The sequence below is a fragment of the Eubalaena glacialis genome, chromosome 1, assembly GCF_028564815.1.
Source record: "Eubalaena glacialis isolate mEubGla1 chromosome 1, mEubGla1.1.hap2.+ XY, whole genome shotgun sequence".
Classification (NCBI taxonomy): domain Eukaryota; kingdom Metazoa; phylum Chordata; class Mammalia; order Artiodactyla; family Balaenidae; genus Eubalaena; species Eubalaena glacialis.
In genome coordinates this window covers 77,245,751-77,259,784 of record NC_083716.1, presented here as the reverse complement: position 1 = coordinate 77,259,784, position 14,034 = coordinate 77,245,751, and the positions used below count along the sequence as shown (strand labels likewise).

The window sequence follows — 14,034 nt, the reverse complement described above, 5'->3', positions numbered from 1 at the left end:
ACCTCCAAATCACAGTCTCACTTGAAACAACAAGTGCTTACGTTTATACATCCATTTAGGACCAACCACGGGCTTTGCTCCGTGTTATCCTCACTCAAGACCAGGACTGGCAGAGTAGCCACTGTCTGAAACATTACAGATATCCAGAACAAAGGGAGGGAGAGAGTGTGGTCCATTGTACACTGGCTCTTAAAGTAGCCGCCCACTACTGCCATATTTCATTGGCCAGAACGAGTCACACAGCCGTTTGTCCTCAATGGGCCGGGAAGTACGGCCTTTCCACAGGACCATAGAGAGAATGAGAAATACACATTGAGCAAAACTAACAACCACCAGAGCAGATGACGATGCTCTTCAGACCCACAGACATCGCTCTGGGGCCAGATGACCTTTACAGGGGCTTTAAGCGCTGAAAGATGACATAATCCAAAATAAAAGCAATACCAAAATGTGGAAAGAAGTATAAAGAAGCTCAACAAAATTCTGATTTTTTTCCTACGGTGATGCCTTTAATGCTTAAAATGTATATATACATCAGATTCTTTCAAGACAGTTTTCTGGTTCTGCTGCTTGCCGGTGACCTAAACATTGCTTAATCTGTCTGTGGGGTTATCCATCCCACTCTTTTCCTTTTCTCTGCCTGAGGCTTTCTCATGGAGCTGGAGGGGTGATGGTGCTGAGAGGATGCTGGCAGTAGCCGAACTGTGCTAAAGATAAACTGATACAAGAGTCTTTTTGAAGACTCTGTTTTTAGTACAAAACCAGAGGTGCTCATTGAAATGATGCCAGGGCCACGACAGTTCTCTGTTGGAGGGAAAAGGGTAATGGAAGTGTTTTCTCGTTTGTCTAGGGGAGGACGAGGAAGAAACGAACGTGATAGTTCTCAGCTACCCTCAGTACTGCCGCTACCGCTCGATGCTGAAACGCATCCAGGATAAGCCGTCTTCCATTCTCACGGACCAGTTTGCGTTGGCCCTGGGGGGCATCGCAGTGGTCAGCAAGAACCCTCAGATCCTGTACTGTCGGGACACCTTTGACCACCCAACTCTCATAGAAAATGAGAGCATATGCGATGAGTTTGGTGAGTCTTTTTTTTTTTTTTTTCCTACATGAAACTTGTGCGTGTGTGTTTGGCTGTTTTCAGTTCTTGTGAAGAGCAGCGATGGGGAACGGGGCTTACTTTGACAAGCCCAGTGTGCCACCCACCCCTCCCCTCCCCCCAGTGATTGCGGCATAAGACGTCATTGCCTACTTGGCAGCCTGTGTGTACCAGGGCCCAGGATTATTCTTTAGAATTTGTTGTTCAAGACAGAGTCTGGAGTTGCTTGGTCAACCTTGAAATTGGACTTCATAGGACAGGAAGCTTTTATGCTAGTTGCTTCTTAAAAGGGTTCGGCTATTCAGATACTGATTTTTTTCATTTAACTGATCACTTCCTTTTCAGTGGTATAAGGAGCTATAAAAATTCGCCAGTTTAAAAAAAAACACACCAGTTTAACCACTTCAGTATCATAAGATAAATAGATATAGATAGATAGATAGATATAGATAGATAATAGATCCCCATGCCCCTTAATTTTGTCATATACATATATCTTTATTCACTGTGCCCATCAAAGATGGATATGTGCACACATATCTGTATCTGCATCTCTGTTCAGCTGATTGGTCATGAGATCTCTGTAGATAGAAAGGAAGGAAGAGAAGAGATCACATCCTAAGTTTAGGAGACCTTTCATGATGCCGTGAAAGACTGGAGGCAAGATAAAATCACATCTCTCACATCTTCACTTTCTCATCTCTTTCTTGAAGAGATTGGATCATATCAGTGGTTCTCAATAGGCTGGGCAGGGACATCAGAATACCCTGGGGGGCGCGTCATCGTAGTACACGGGTCGCCTGGCAGTTCCTATACTTACAGAGGCAAAGACACCCCCAACTCTCAGCCTCTCCCTTCTCTGGGAATCACCACCGTAGAGTGAGCGGGGTGATGACTGAGCCGCGCTGGCCCCTGTGTGGGTATCTGGGTGCAGACGCAGTGGAGACCCCTGGCCTAGAGAGTATGACGGGGTCCCTTGGGGCAGAACATTCCTTGATTCTGTTGGGTAATGTCTTTCCGAGGATGCCTAATTTTGCGGATTATTCAGATTCAGATTATTCTGTTCAGCCATTACAGGCCTCACCGTGGTTTGGGGGTCCACGGTGGCCTCTCCAGTCTGATTGTTCACGACTCCAGCAGCCCTGGAGCTGCTGCGGGGGTATTGTAAGTAGTAGGTGTGTGGGCAGATGAGGGTAGGGTGACCAGATGGCTCATCTTGCTCCAAGAACGAAGGGAGAAAAGAGAGGAAGGGGACCTAAGTTTATTAGACATGACTTTTTGTTGTTACAAACTTTTTCCAGGTGCCTTTCACAACTCTGGCTTATCGGTCTATAAGAGAGTAATAGTGTTTATGCAAGTTATGATTTTCTTATCGTTCTTAATGTTCAAATAACCTTTTTATTTAAGTAGATGAATGTATCTAATACATTTTTAAAACATACTCTCTTTTCAGATCAACATTTATAAATCTTCCCTTTTCAATACTTCTCTTTTGAGTTTTTCATCTCTAGCCCCTACTCCCAGGACAAAGGGTTTCTCTGTCCTGCTTGCTGCTCAAGAGGTCTCTAAATTCCTGAAACAAAATAGAACTGAAAAAATGCTTTCCGTCATTTAAGAGTATTCAAAATTAGAGTTTCACAGTGTAATATAATGAAAAAATGTTTTAACCTTTTTGGCTAATTTAAGAGTTATTAGTCATGGAGTTTCAAAGCTGTTGTATCTAGAATTGGTAATAGAAGTTCCAGTTTAACAGCGATCACAGTGGTTGTTTAAGAGTTACTAAATTAGTTTTAAATGTTCTCACAAACACAAGCATCTGACTTTTGAACGTTTTCTGGAATTTTCTTCTGGTATAGCTAATTTTAATGCTGTTTTTCTTCTCCAGCCTCTTAAAGTGGAAGCTTTCTTTTGGAATAAAGGTACCTTTAAAGAGCTTCTAGATGGCTAGTCTAAAAATTAGAATATCAGATTTTTTTAGTTAAGTTTATACTTCAAATAGTTGGGACTTCTTACAGGGTTTCATTTTAGTAAGTGAACAGAAAAAAAGCTTATTCTGACCCAATTTGAACACGTTCACCAACATCCCTCCCCCACCTTGCACTTCTGGTCATACATCTCAATTTCCAGAGAAATTCCTTTTAAACCTCCAACTGGTTATATTTGAAATCAACATGGGTTAAAGGGTTTGTTGAAACGTGGGGTTGGATTTCTCCAACCAACAGTTGGTGGAAGAACATAAATTTAATTAGTGACTGGCATTAAACAAATGTTCCTAATATTAAACACTGCCAGATGACTGAAACACTTCTGTCAGATTACCGCGAGTGCCGGGGGGCCCACAGATGAATTTTCTGCACAGTATATATTCTGTACCACACGTTTGGTGACTTCAGTAATTGGTCAAATGTAATTTAGGTAACAGTATGCCTAGGCTGGAAAAATCAAATTTTATTAGCCATATTACCAGGTGGATGAATGGTGGAGCTGATGGCAAAGAGTGCATAGCATTTAGCAGCTATGCCTTTGACACATGAAATTCATAAATTGCCATAAAATACCTCCAAGGTCCTTCTCGAAAGGACAGTGTCTGCTTTCCTATGATTAAATAATGTTTATTTTATTAACTAATATATCTTTTGCTTTCTTTTATTAAATGGGGTTACGGAGTGAGGGTGGGAGGGGGGTGTTCCAAAGATAAATAAAACACAATCCTTGCTTGTTTTGAGGATTTAAAATCTAATTGGGGAAGACAGGATTAACTCACCTGAAAGGTTAACTCATGTTACAGGAAAGTCAGTGATGAAGTATTGGGTGAGTGCTGTAGAAGGCACGTGCAGTAGGCATTTCACAGTGAGCTGGGGGCATGCAGGAGATGGCCTGGCTGGAAAAGATGGTCATATCATGGCGAGGGGTCAGGGAAAGCCTCATGGAAAAGGCAGAGCTGGATCTGGTTTTTAAAAATAGGGAGAAGCGGCGGGAAGGGGAGGGATAAATTGGGAGATTGGGATTGACATATACACACTGCTATATGTAAAATAGATAACTAATAAGAACCTGCTGTATAGCACAGGGAACTCTACTCAACACTCTGTAATGGCCTATACGGGAAAAGAATCTTAAAAAAAAAAAAAAAAAGAGTGGATACATGTATATGCATAACTGATTCACTTTGCTGTACGCCTGAAACTAACACCACATTGTAAATCAACTATACTCCAATAAAAATTTTTAAAAAGTAAAAATAGGGAGAGAGGTTATTAGAAAAGTTTTAGAAATACCTAGATCATTTAAAATTCAGGTCCAGACTCCATTAGGAATGGCTGCCTTTGCCCTGGGTCAGCTGTTGGTCTCTCTTAGATTTGTTTGCCCTTAGTCATCACCCTCAGGAGGCCATGCTGTCTGGGTGGGATTTATAAATGGCCTGATGCCCCCTCTACCAGTAGGACATGAATGTGAGTCGGTGGACCCGGGCTGGGACAAACCCAGGCCGTGGCTTTGGAACGGATCTGGGCTTGCTTTCTCGAGCAGGGATGTCCCCTCGTTTCCTCTGTGTGCCATCCAGCTTACTCCCATTCCCCAGGTTCGTCTCTGAAAATGGACTTTGCTCGTGTGACCACCTTGCCCAACTGCTCAGACACCCCACCCCTTTCCCATTGTTTTAATGTCGTCCACTGAATAACAAATTTAATTGAACAATAAAAGTAAGGCTTTTAAATCTGCAACGAGTCCTTGTAAATAAATTCTCCATGGAATTTTATGAAGCTGTTTAATGAAAAGTTTGATTAGAAACTATGAAAGAAAAAGAGAATAGATGAAATTTCATCATTTAGTCCCACATGACAGTAGTGTCATTTTGATTTTTATTTACATTGAGATATTCAGCATAGAGTAAATATATCCTGGTTTTAATTAACTATTCTCCTTACTTGGGAAAGGTTATTTTAGGCTTGAAGGGTTTTGATAGCATACCATCTGCTTTCTTCAGTGTATTTTATTCAAGTCCCTTCCTTGCTTACACTGCAGCACAATGTCTAAACCTATGACATAAGCATAAATTGAATCGTATTAATGTTAGGTGGTTGAAAAGCTTCAGCCTCAGCATCCTGCCCGCATTCTTCCATCTTGTCAGTTACAATGCTCTGAAAGGCAATGTGCTGTTTTCTTAGCACAAGAGAGTTGACTATTTTTAAAACTAAAGCAATGGACTCCACACTAAAGCATTATGAAAACTGGTTGTCTTGCACATGCAATTAGGAAATGAGGTTATAATAACAATGAGGGGAAAGTGACATTATGAATGGCATTTTTTTTCATAAAAATCTTTACCCTACATATAATTCCCGCCCCCTACTGTCCTGTCAGAATCTGCTAGCATAAGACATTCTCTGACAGCCCCCCACCTTACTTTTACCTCTTTTTATAATGTGATGATCCTTTTGTAAAACACGTACTGTCATTTATAGTGTGTTATTGTCTGTGCTGTAGAGAAAACACACACCTGCAAACATTTTGTCTGTTTTTCCTGTTAGAACAATAAAATGTCCACCAGTTTGTAATGCACAATGTTTACATTAATGTCACACAAATTGATTTCACATGTGTGAGGTGTTGACAGCTAAATCCAAACAGAGGCACCCGCAGTATGGTAGATAAATGGATAACTTTAAGGTATTGGCTTCTATCAGAGATGTGAGGCAGACCCAATGTAAATGAGATGAAATCAGTTTTTAAAGGTGGGTAAGGCTAAATGGATGAAGATATAGTTGGTTAAAAAATTAATAAAAGTATGGTTTATTTTGGTTTGAGTTTTGAATTGCAGAGAGACATAAGAAGTCATGCTTCTAAGTTCCTTGGCAGATGGTGTGTGCACGTGTGCGTGTGTGCATGGGCTTCTTGACCAAGGAGTGGGATGGGGTTAAACGAAGGATGTGGTAAATCACCCGAACAGAACAGAGATGAGGTGGACCGTCATCTTGGTGTTTGGTCCCCATGAAGAACACCGTGAACCCTGATCCTCGGGGAGAAGTTGGCTACATCAATATTAAGACATAGCCTCTGCTGAGGGGCTGGGGGGTAACGTGGTATAGTATTGAATAAAAAGAGTGCCAGGCTTATAGGCACATAGCCCTGGTTTAATCAAGGCTCAACCGTCTGATTTGCTGTGCTCTGGGCAAGTGACGTAAGGCCCCTCACTTGTCCCATCTATAAAATCCAGTAGTAACAGCCCACTTGCTGGGCTCAGAAAAAATTTGTATTCACTTGATTTTTTTTTTTTTTAATTCTCTTGATAAATGAAGATTCTCTATTGTTTCTGTTGGAGTCTTAGGCCTCAGACAACTTGTACGTAGTCATCTAAACCCATCTTCCTCTTTGAATAATAAAGGAACCGTTTTCCTAAGGCTCTGGGGCTCTTACTGGAACCTTAATGGAAAAGAATAGTTTTCTACTTTTTACAGTATGTTTTAAAGATGCTTTTCTGACTCTGCCCTGAACTTTCCGTTTTCCTGTGGGGTGAAATAATGACATTATAGACAAAAGGAGAAAAAGCAAAGGGAGGGAGGGAAACAGAAGAGGGGATGAAACCTTGACGTTTTATGAAAGAAAACTTAGGACCTATAAAATTATTTTGAAGTGTAAAGGACGAGCTGGACGACACTGCCTCTTCCCCTCTAAACATCACATGTTTTGCTGGAAATGAAAGGAAAGGCAGTTGTTTTGCTAAAGATCATGGGAATTTGTAAGTGAGTAAACATTTTTTCCTTGCCAAAGTAGGTTTCATGGTCTCAGTGGATTTCGATGATCTGATGGCTTTGTTCCTGGCCCCTGTCCACATTCAGACTTCCCCTGCCTGCCTGCCTGCGGTGCCCACCCACCTCCCAAATGATAACAAGGCAGATGTTTCTCTTTAACTGAAGCCGAGTGGCAAAGGAGTTGTGCTTCTTGTACGTTGCTGTTTCCGTAGAAGACCTTCACCTTCAGAGATCTCGCTTGGAGGACTGCTTTGTCTTGGAAATTTTCTAGAGGTTCTGTTTATCATTAGAGGATGGTCTAACCGCGACCACTCCTGGTACCTCCTCTTTATTCCACGTAGCTGCCAAAGCAGGGCCAGAGAGAATGTTAAGTTCATCATACCACATAGTCAACCAAACTCCAGTACGTCTGCTGGTAGAGGTGTGTGGGATGTGCTCTAGAGTACATGGAATGGTGGACATAGGGCTTTGGCTTCCAGGACAGCGAGACACAAAGAGGACTGGAGAACAGGCCTCCTTGGGCAGAGGCGTTGGAAGCTAGGGTGCCAACCCTTTTGGGGGTTAATAGAAAGAATTTTTATGTTGCTACTGTAAATTAATTTACAGAGTCGTGATATATGAAGTGGGTAGGATTAGTGGATTTCTCTTCTGTTTTTAGAACTTAAAATGTATTGTAAAATAACTCTGGACTCCTTTTGTAGCTGAGTGGACTCCATAGGTTATTAGAAACTATTTGGACTCATGGGTTCAATACACTCTGTTCACCCCCAGAAGAAAGGATTTGTGTCTATATTGGCTAATATTTCACCTAGGATTTTATCGAGAAAAGCAAGAAAGTTATATCCTATTACTTTAGCAAGATCAACATATTCCTCTCCAGGGTGAAACAGATATTTTTATCAGTTAAAACGTGCACGCACACACACACCACACATACTACAGGAAGGAGCCAGGTCACTGAAAAATCACAGGCAGAAGTGCTGGTGAGGGGTAGGGTTGGTGGAACGAGGTCCCGAGTAAGTCTGTGTTCATTTGATTTTTAAAATCTTCTTGATAAATGAAGATTCTCTCTAAACTCCTTCATTCTGTCCTGTCGGGGAAACTGGATTGATTTAAGTTCCTTGGACTGTGGGTGAGGCTCTCTGGGGACGCTTAGGGCCCGGGACGTTGTCTGATACACAGTATGCCCGTATCCACTCCTGTGTTTCGCCAATATCTATTCAATACCTACAGTGCCGCAAGCGGTGCCTGTGCACACAGTTGTGAACAAGACAGAAAAATTCCCTGCTCTTAAGGATCTTACAGTGTAGTATGTGGGAAGGGTATTAGCAAAATGTGGGATAGCCATGACCATACCTCCTAGGTATAGACCATGCCTCACAGGGTTGTTGTGAAGATTAAATGAGTTAATCACTTAAAGCACTTAGATGGAACATGGCAAGGACTACTTAGGCACTCACGTTAACAGAATCTTCTTGTACTTCTGGCACCACCCAATACTACCTTAACCACATATGGGGTCCACAGTGATTCCTCAAAAAACATGCACAAAATCGTTTCATACCTGTACAGACTGCTAGAGAAAATGAGGTATCATTTGCTACTTAAAACTCATTCGACATCCATTCATTCCAGAAATACTTGTTTGTTTGTCCTTCTGCCTGGAATGTGTTTCCACAGATATCATGGGTCTGGCTTCTTCTCGTCATTCCAGCCTCAGCTCAAATGTCTCCTCCCCAGAGAAGTCTTCTCTGACCTTCCCTCTTCCACAAATCTGGCTCTATCCCATCACCCAGTGTATCATTATCTTCCTATCACTCATCCCTATCGGAAATGAACTCCTATATTTGTCTCTTTACATGTTTTAGTCTGTCTGCCTCCTCCCCGCCCATACTATATGTAAGCTCTTTAAGAGCAAGGAACTCCTTTGTCTTTTCACAACCATGTGCCTGGAGACCAGAACCATACTTGGCACACAGTAGGTATGTAATAAATATCGGTTACATGAATGAACGGATACATGCATACTGTGTATCGATAGCATTGCTCTCACTTAAGCACAGCAACATGACACAGCTAGCAAGTGGTAAAACCAGGACTTGAGCCTAGACAGTGTGACTCTTAACCATGATACTTGCGTGCCTCTCACCTTGGTCCCTGCTCGGAAAGATCTGGCAGATTTCCGGAGATCATCAGGCTGACAGGAAACAGATAACTGACCATCAGGTCTCTAGATGATCAATGTAAAATAGGTTCTGTAGGATTTAGAGGGATTGGTATGTGTTGGAGTGGTTTAGAAAGGAATGATGGTAAAGATTCAAAATATGAAAACCATTGGATTGGGATCAAGAAACTCTGATGCCAGCGTCTTCTCTTGTCTATGTTACACCAGTCTCCCTGCTTAGCCCTTGCTGTCCTTTGGTCTCTTTTCAAGACAGCAGTCAGAATGATCATTTCCCTGCTCAAATCTCCCAGTGGCTTCCCACTTCATCAGAGAAGCAGATGTGAGTATCGAGCCCTTTAAGAGCTGGAACTCTTTAGAAGTTGAAGGGGGCAGTAGTAAACTAGCCTGTGTTCTCCGGGACTCTTTTGAAGGCATGGGATTGCGATGCTGACAGGACTTTCATTGTACACCTCTCTGTAATTTTCTGCTTAGAGTGCCTTGGCTTTCCCAACTTGGCATCCTTTTTTTTAATGAAAAAATTATAGGTCTAATTTAAAAAAATGAAATGTATGCAAGCTTTCCTGCTTCTGTCACTTCTTTATTCCTGTAGCACATAAATCATTTCCCTTTTTAAAATTAAATTTCGTTTGCCATGATTTGGAAATGGGTTTTCAAAGGACGCTGAGTAGCCAAGCTCTTGGCAAAGGAGCTAGCTGTGCTGCCTGCTCAGGAAATCTCCTCATTGCTGGCTGGCGTGGGCCTTGATTCCATCATCTGGGCTTTATGCTCCCTTTGGAAGTTGCCTAGAAATTCTCTCCCTAAGATTCTCCTCTCTGAACCACCTTTCTGGCTACCCAGTCGCCATCTTGGAGGACGAAAGAACATGGGACTTGGGCAGAAGAAGGCTGTGCGTTCTGATGCTTCTTGGGTGCTTATCCACACATTCACTGAGCACCAACTCTGTTGAAGGCAGAGCTCCAGGCGTTGTTGGGATTTTGGTCTCTGTTCTCAAGACACTTACAAATCAAGGTGGTTGAGATAAACCGTAGAGCAGTGGTCACTGCCGCTATTATCTGTGATCCTTTTAACAATCCTGCCTTTGACCCATGAGCAACCTTAGGGTCACATGGTGGCTGCAGGGTCACAGGCCTAACATGCTGCTGACGTGCGAGTTGTACCGCCCCCCTCCCAGGCTGCTGACCACCGTGGGCACACTTCCACCACAAAGTGAGAGGAGCATGGAGCTAAGAGTCTGGAGTTACTTTGGCGTTCAAAGAGATGATATCGTGAAGCTTTGCAAATGGGAAAGCTCTGCCATCTCACGGAGGCTGCCGGGCAGTCTGTGAAGGGCGAACTGAGAAGGTCAAAGTCTAGGTGCCACTGGAGTTAAAAGATGTATGAAAGAGGGCCCGGAGATCAGGGAGGCCTCTTAGAGGAAGTGGATCTTCAGCTGGACCTTGAGGGATTCGAAAAGGAGGAAGTTATTTCAGGTGAGGAGGTGGAAGATACTCTGGACTTTGAAGCTCAGAGAATGAGTTTTTTTTCCTCTGCCATTTTTGGCTTTCAGCGTAGACAAAAAAAACAGCCTCCACGAGCAGAACTCTTTTCCTCCTAGAAGATGTCACCTCCTGAGGACTCACATGCTCCTGAGTCCTTCTCTCACAGGCCCCATTGTGGTTAAGACCCAGAGGAAACCTCTTGGAGGAAAAATCAATGTGTCTCTTATTAAATTGGAAATGTTTCTTTGGGTGTATAAGAGAGGGAGGGCTGCACAAGCTTCGCAGCAGCGGGTAAAGGAGCAAGGTGCCTGCTTGATTTCCTGGCTGTTTAAAGGGCTGCTTCTAGGCTGAACGAGTAGCTTCAGAATAATCATCTTGGACACTTTGCTCCTTATCCCTTTTGTGTTACTCAGTACTTTTCCAAAGTTATTTTTTCCTTCTGCTTGGTATTAAAGTTACCAGCATCAACTGCATTTCTCTTCAGTAGAGTCTAAGCTCCTGGGGGGGGGGTAAGAATCATGCCATATTCATCTTTGTAACAACATATGCTTGTGGAAATAATATAAAAACTCTGCTAGATTCCAGAGGGCTTCAAATCTCTATCATCTATCTTATCACCTTCCTTAGAGTCAAGTACTTCTTTTTTTTTTTTTTTTTAAGATCTTATGTGGCCAATTTACTAGTTTTTATTTATTTATTTTTGGCTGTGTTGGGTCTTCGTTTCTGTACGAGGGCTTTCTCCAGTTGCGGCAAGTGGGGGCCACTCTTCATCGCGGTGCACGGGCCTCTCATTATCGCGGCCTCTCTTGTTGCGGAGCACAGGCTCCAGACGCGCAGGCTCAGTAATTGTGGCTCACAGGCTCAGTTGCTCCACGGCATGTGGGATCTTCCCAGACCAGGGCTCGAACCCGTGTCCCCTGCATTGGCAGGCAGATTCTCAACCACTGCGCCACCAGGGAAGCCCCAGAGTCAAGTACTTCTTGACCTCAATCTTTAAACTTTAGCTCATCGCCAGTTGATTTAATTCTCAAGGGAACATGTCTAGCTCAAAGCAACCAGGTTTCTCTCAACATTTACTCACCTTTTCAAACTAGAGGAACAGTCTTCATAAATTGGTCAATGTCTTTGGTTGAAGATTGTTCACTTGTTACGAAGCTTAACAGTCCCTGGAGTCTGCACGACCTCGAAGTTGCTCTTTCTGAGGAAGTCAAGGAGCATCCTTAAGTTAGGGCAAATGGTAGCCTGTATCCAGAATTTAGTGCATCCACCTTTCCCGCCTCTCACGTTCAGATATCAGAATTCATTGTGAACATCAAGGAATGGTGGCGGAACATTGTTCTCAATGGTGAAAAACTGAAACCATTTCCTCCAAGATCAGGAACAAGACAAGTTTGTCCACTCTCACCACTATTATTCAACATAGTTTTGGAAGTTTTAGCCACAGCAATCAGAGAAGAAAAAGAAATAAAAGGAATCCAAATCGGAAAAGAGGAAGTAAAGCTGTCAAATGACATGATACTACACATAGAGAATCCTAAAGATGCTACCAGAAAACTACTAGAGCTAATCAATGAATTTGGTAAAGTAGCAGGATACAAAATTAATGCACAGAAATCTCTTGCATTCCTATACACTAATGATGAAAAATCTGAAAGAGAAATTAAGGAAACACTCCCATTTACCATTGCAACAAAAAGAATCAAATACCAATACCTAGGAGTAAACTTACCTAAGGAGACAAAAGACCTGAATGTGGAAAACTGTAAGACACTGATGAAAGAAATTAAAGATGATACAAACAGATGGAGAGATATACCATGTTCTTGGATTAGAAGAATCAACATTGTGAAAATGACTATACTACCCAAAGCAATCTACAGATTCAATGCAGTCCCTATCAAACTACCACTGGCATTTTTCACAGAACTAGAACAAAAAATTTCACAATTTGTATGGAAACACAAAAGACCCTGAATAGCCAAAGCAATCTTGAGAAAGAAAAACGGAGCTGGAGGAATCAGGCTCCCAGGCTTCAGACTATACTACAAAGCTACAGTAATCAAGACAGTACGGTACTGGCACAAAAACAGAAATATAGATCAATGGAACAGGATAGAAAGCCCAGAGATAAACCCATGTACATATGGCCACCTTATTTTTGATAAAAGAGGCAAGAGTATAAGATGCAGAAAAGACAGCCTCCTCAATAAGTGGTGCTGGGAAAACTGGACAGCTACATGGAAAAGAATGAAATTAGAGCACTCCCTAACACCATACACAAAAATAAACTCAAAATGGATGAAAGACCTAAATGTAAGGCCAGACACTATAAAACTCTTAGAGGAAAACATAGGCAGAACACTGTATGACATAAATCACAGCAAGATCCTTTTTGACCCACCTCCTAGAGAAATGGAAATAAAAACAAAGGTAAACAAATGGGACCTAATAAAACTTAAAAGCTTTTGCACAGCAAAGGAAACCATAAACAAGACGAAGACAACCCTCAGAATGGGAGAAAATATTTGCAAATGAAGCAACTGACAAAGGATTAATCTCCAAAATTTACAAGCAGCTCATGCAGCTCAGTATCAAAGAAGCAAACAAGCCAATCCAAAAATGGGCAGAAGACCTAAATAGACATTTCTCCAAAGAAGATATACAGATTGCCAACAAACACATGAAAGTATGCTCAACATCACTAATCATTAGAGAAATGCAAATCAAAACTACAATGAGGTATCACCTCACACCAGTCAGAATGGCCATCATCAAAAAATCTACAAACAATAAATGCTGGAGAGGGTGTGGAGAAAAGGGAACCCTCTTGCACTGTTGGTGGGAATGTAAATTGATACAGCCACTATGGAGAACAGTATGGAGGTTCCTTAAAAAACTAAAAATAGAACTACCATGTGACGCAGCAATCCCATACTGGGCATATACCCTGAGAAAACCATAATTCAAAAAGAATCATGTACCACAATGTTCATTGCAGGTCTATTTACAATACAGGACATGGAAGCAACCTAAGTGTCCACTGACAGATGAATGGATAAAGAAGATGTGGCACATATATACAATGGAATATTACTCGGCCATGAAAAGAAATGAAATTGAGTTATTTGTAGTGAGGTGGATGGACCTAGAGTCTGTCATACAAAGTGAAGTAAGTCAGAAAGAGAAAAACAAATACCATATGCTAACACATATATATGGAATCTAAAAAAAAAAGGTTCTGAAGAACCTAGGGGCAGGACAGGAATAAAGATGCAGACGTAGAGAATGGACTTGAGGACACGGGGAGGGGGAAGGGTAAGCTGGGACGAAGTGAGAAAGTGGCATGGACATATATACACTACCAAATGTAAAATAGAGCTAGTGGGAACCAACTGCATAGCACAGGGAGATCAGCTCTGTGCTTTGTGACCACCTAGAGGGGTGGGATAGGGAGGGTGGGAGGGAGACGCAAGAGGGAGGCGATATGGGGATATATGTATATGTATAGCTGATTCACTATGT

The 14,034-nt window shown here is 42.1% G+C and overlaps 1 protein-coding gene across 3 annotated transcripts in view; it reads left to right on the top strand.

Annotated features, from left to right (window-relative positions):
* ARID5B (AT-rich interaction domain 5B) overlaps positions 1 to 14,034 on the top strand; it is a 188,920-nt gene that overhangs the window by 91,178 nt on the left and 83,708 nt on the right. For all 3 annotated transcript variants that reach the window (XM_061181548.1, XM_061181567.1, XM_061181557.1), the window contains one exon: positions 851 to 1,081. In XM_061181548.1, coding sequence (XP_061037531.1) covers positions 851 to 1,081 — 231 coding nt within the window. The remainder of the gene's footprint in view (positions 1 to 850; positions 1,082 to 14,034) is intronic.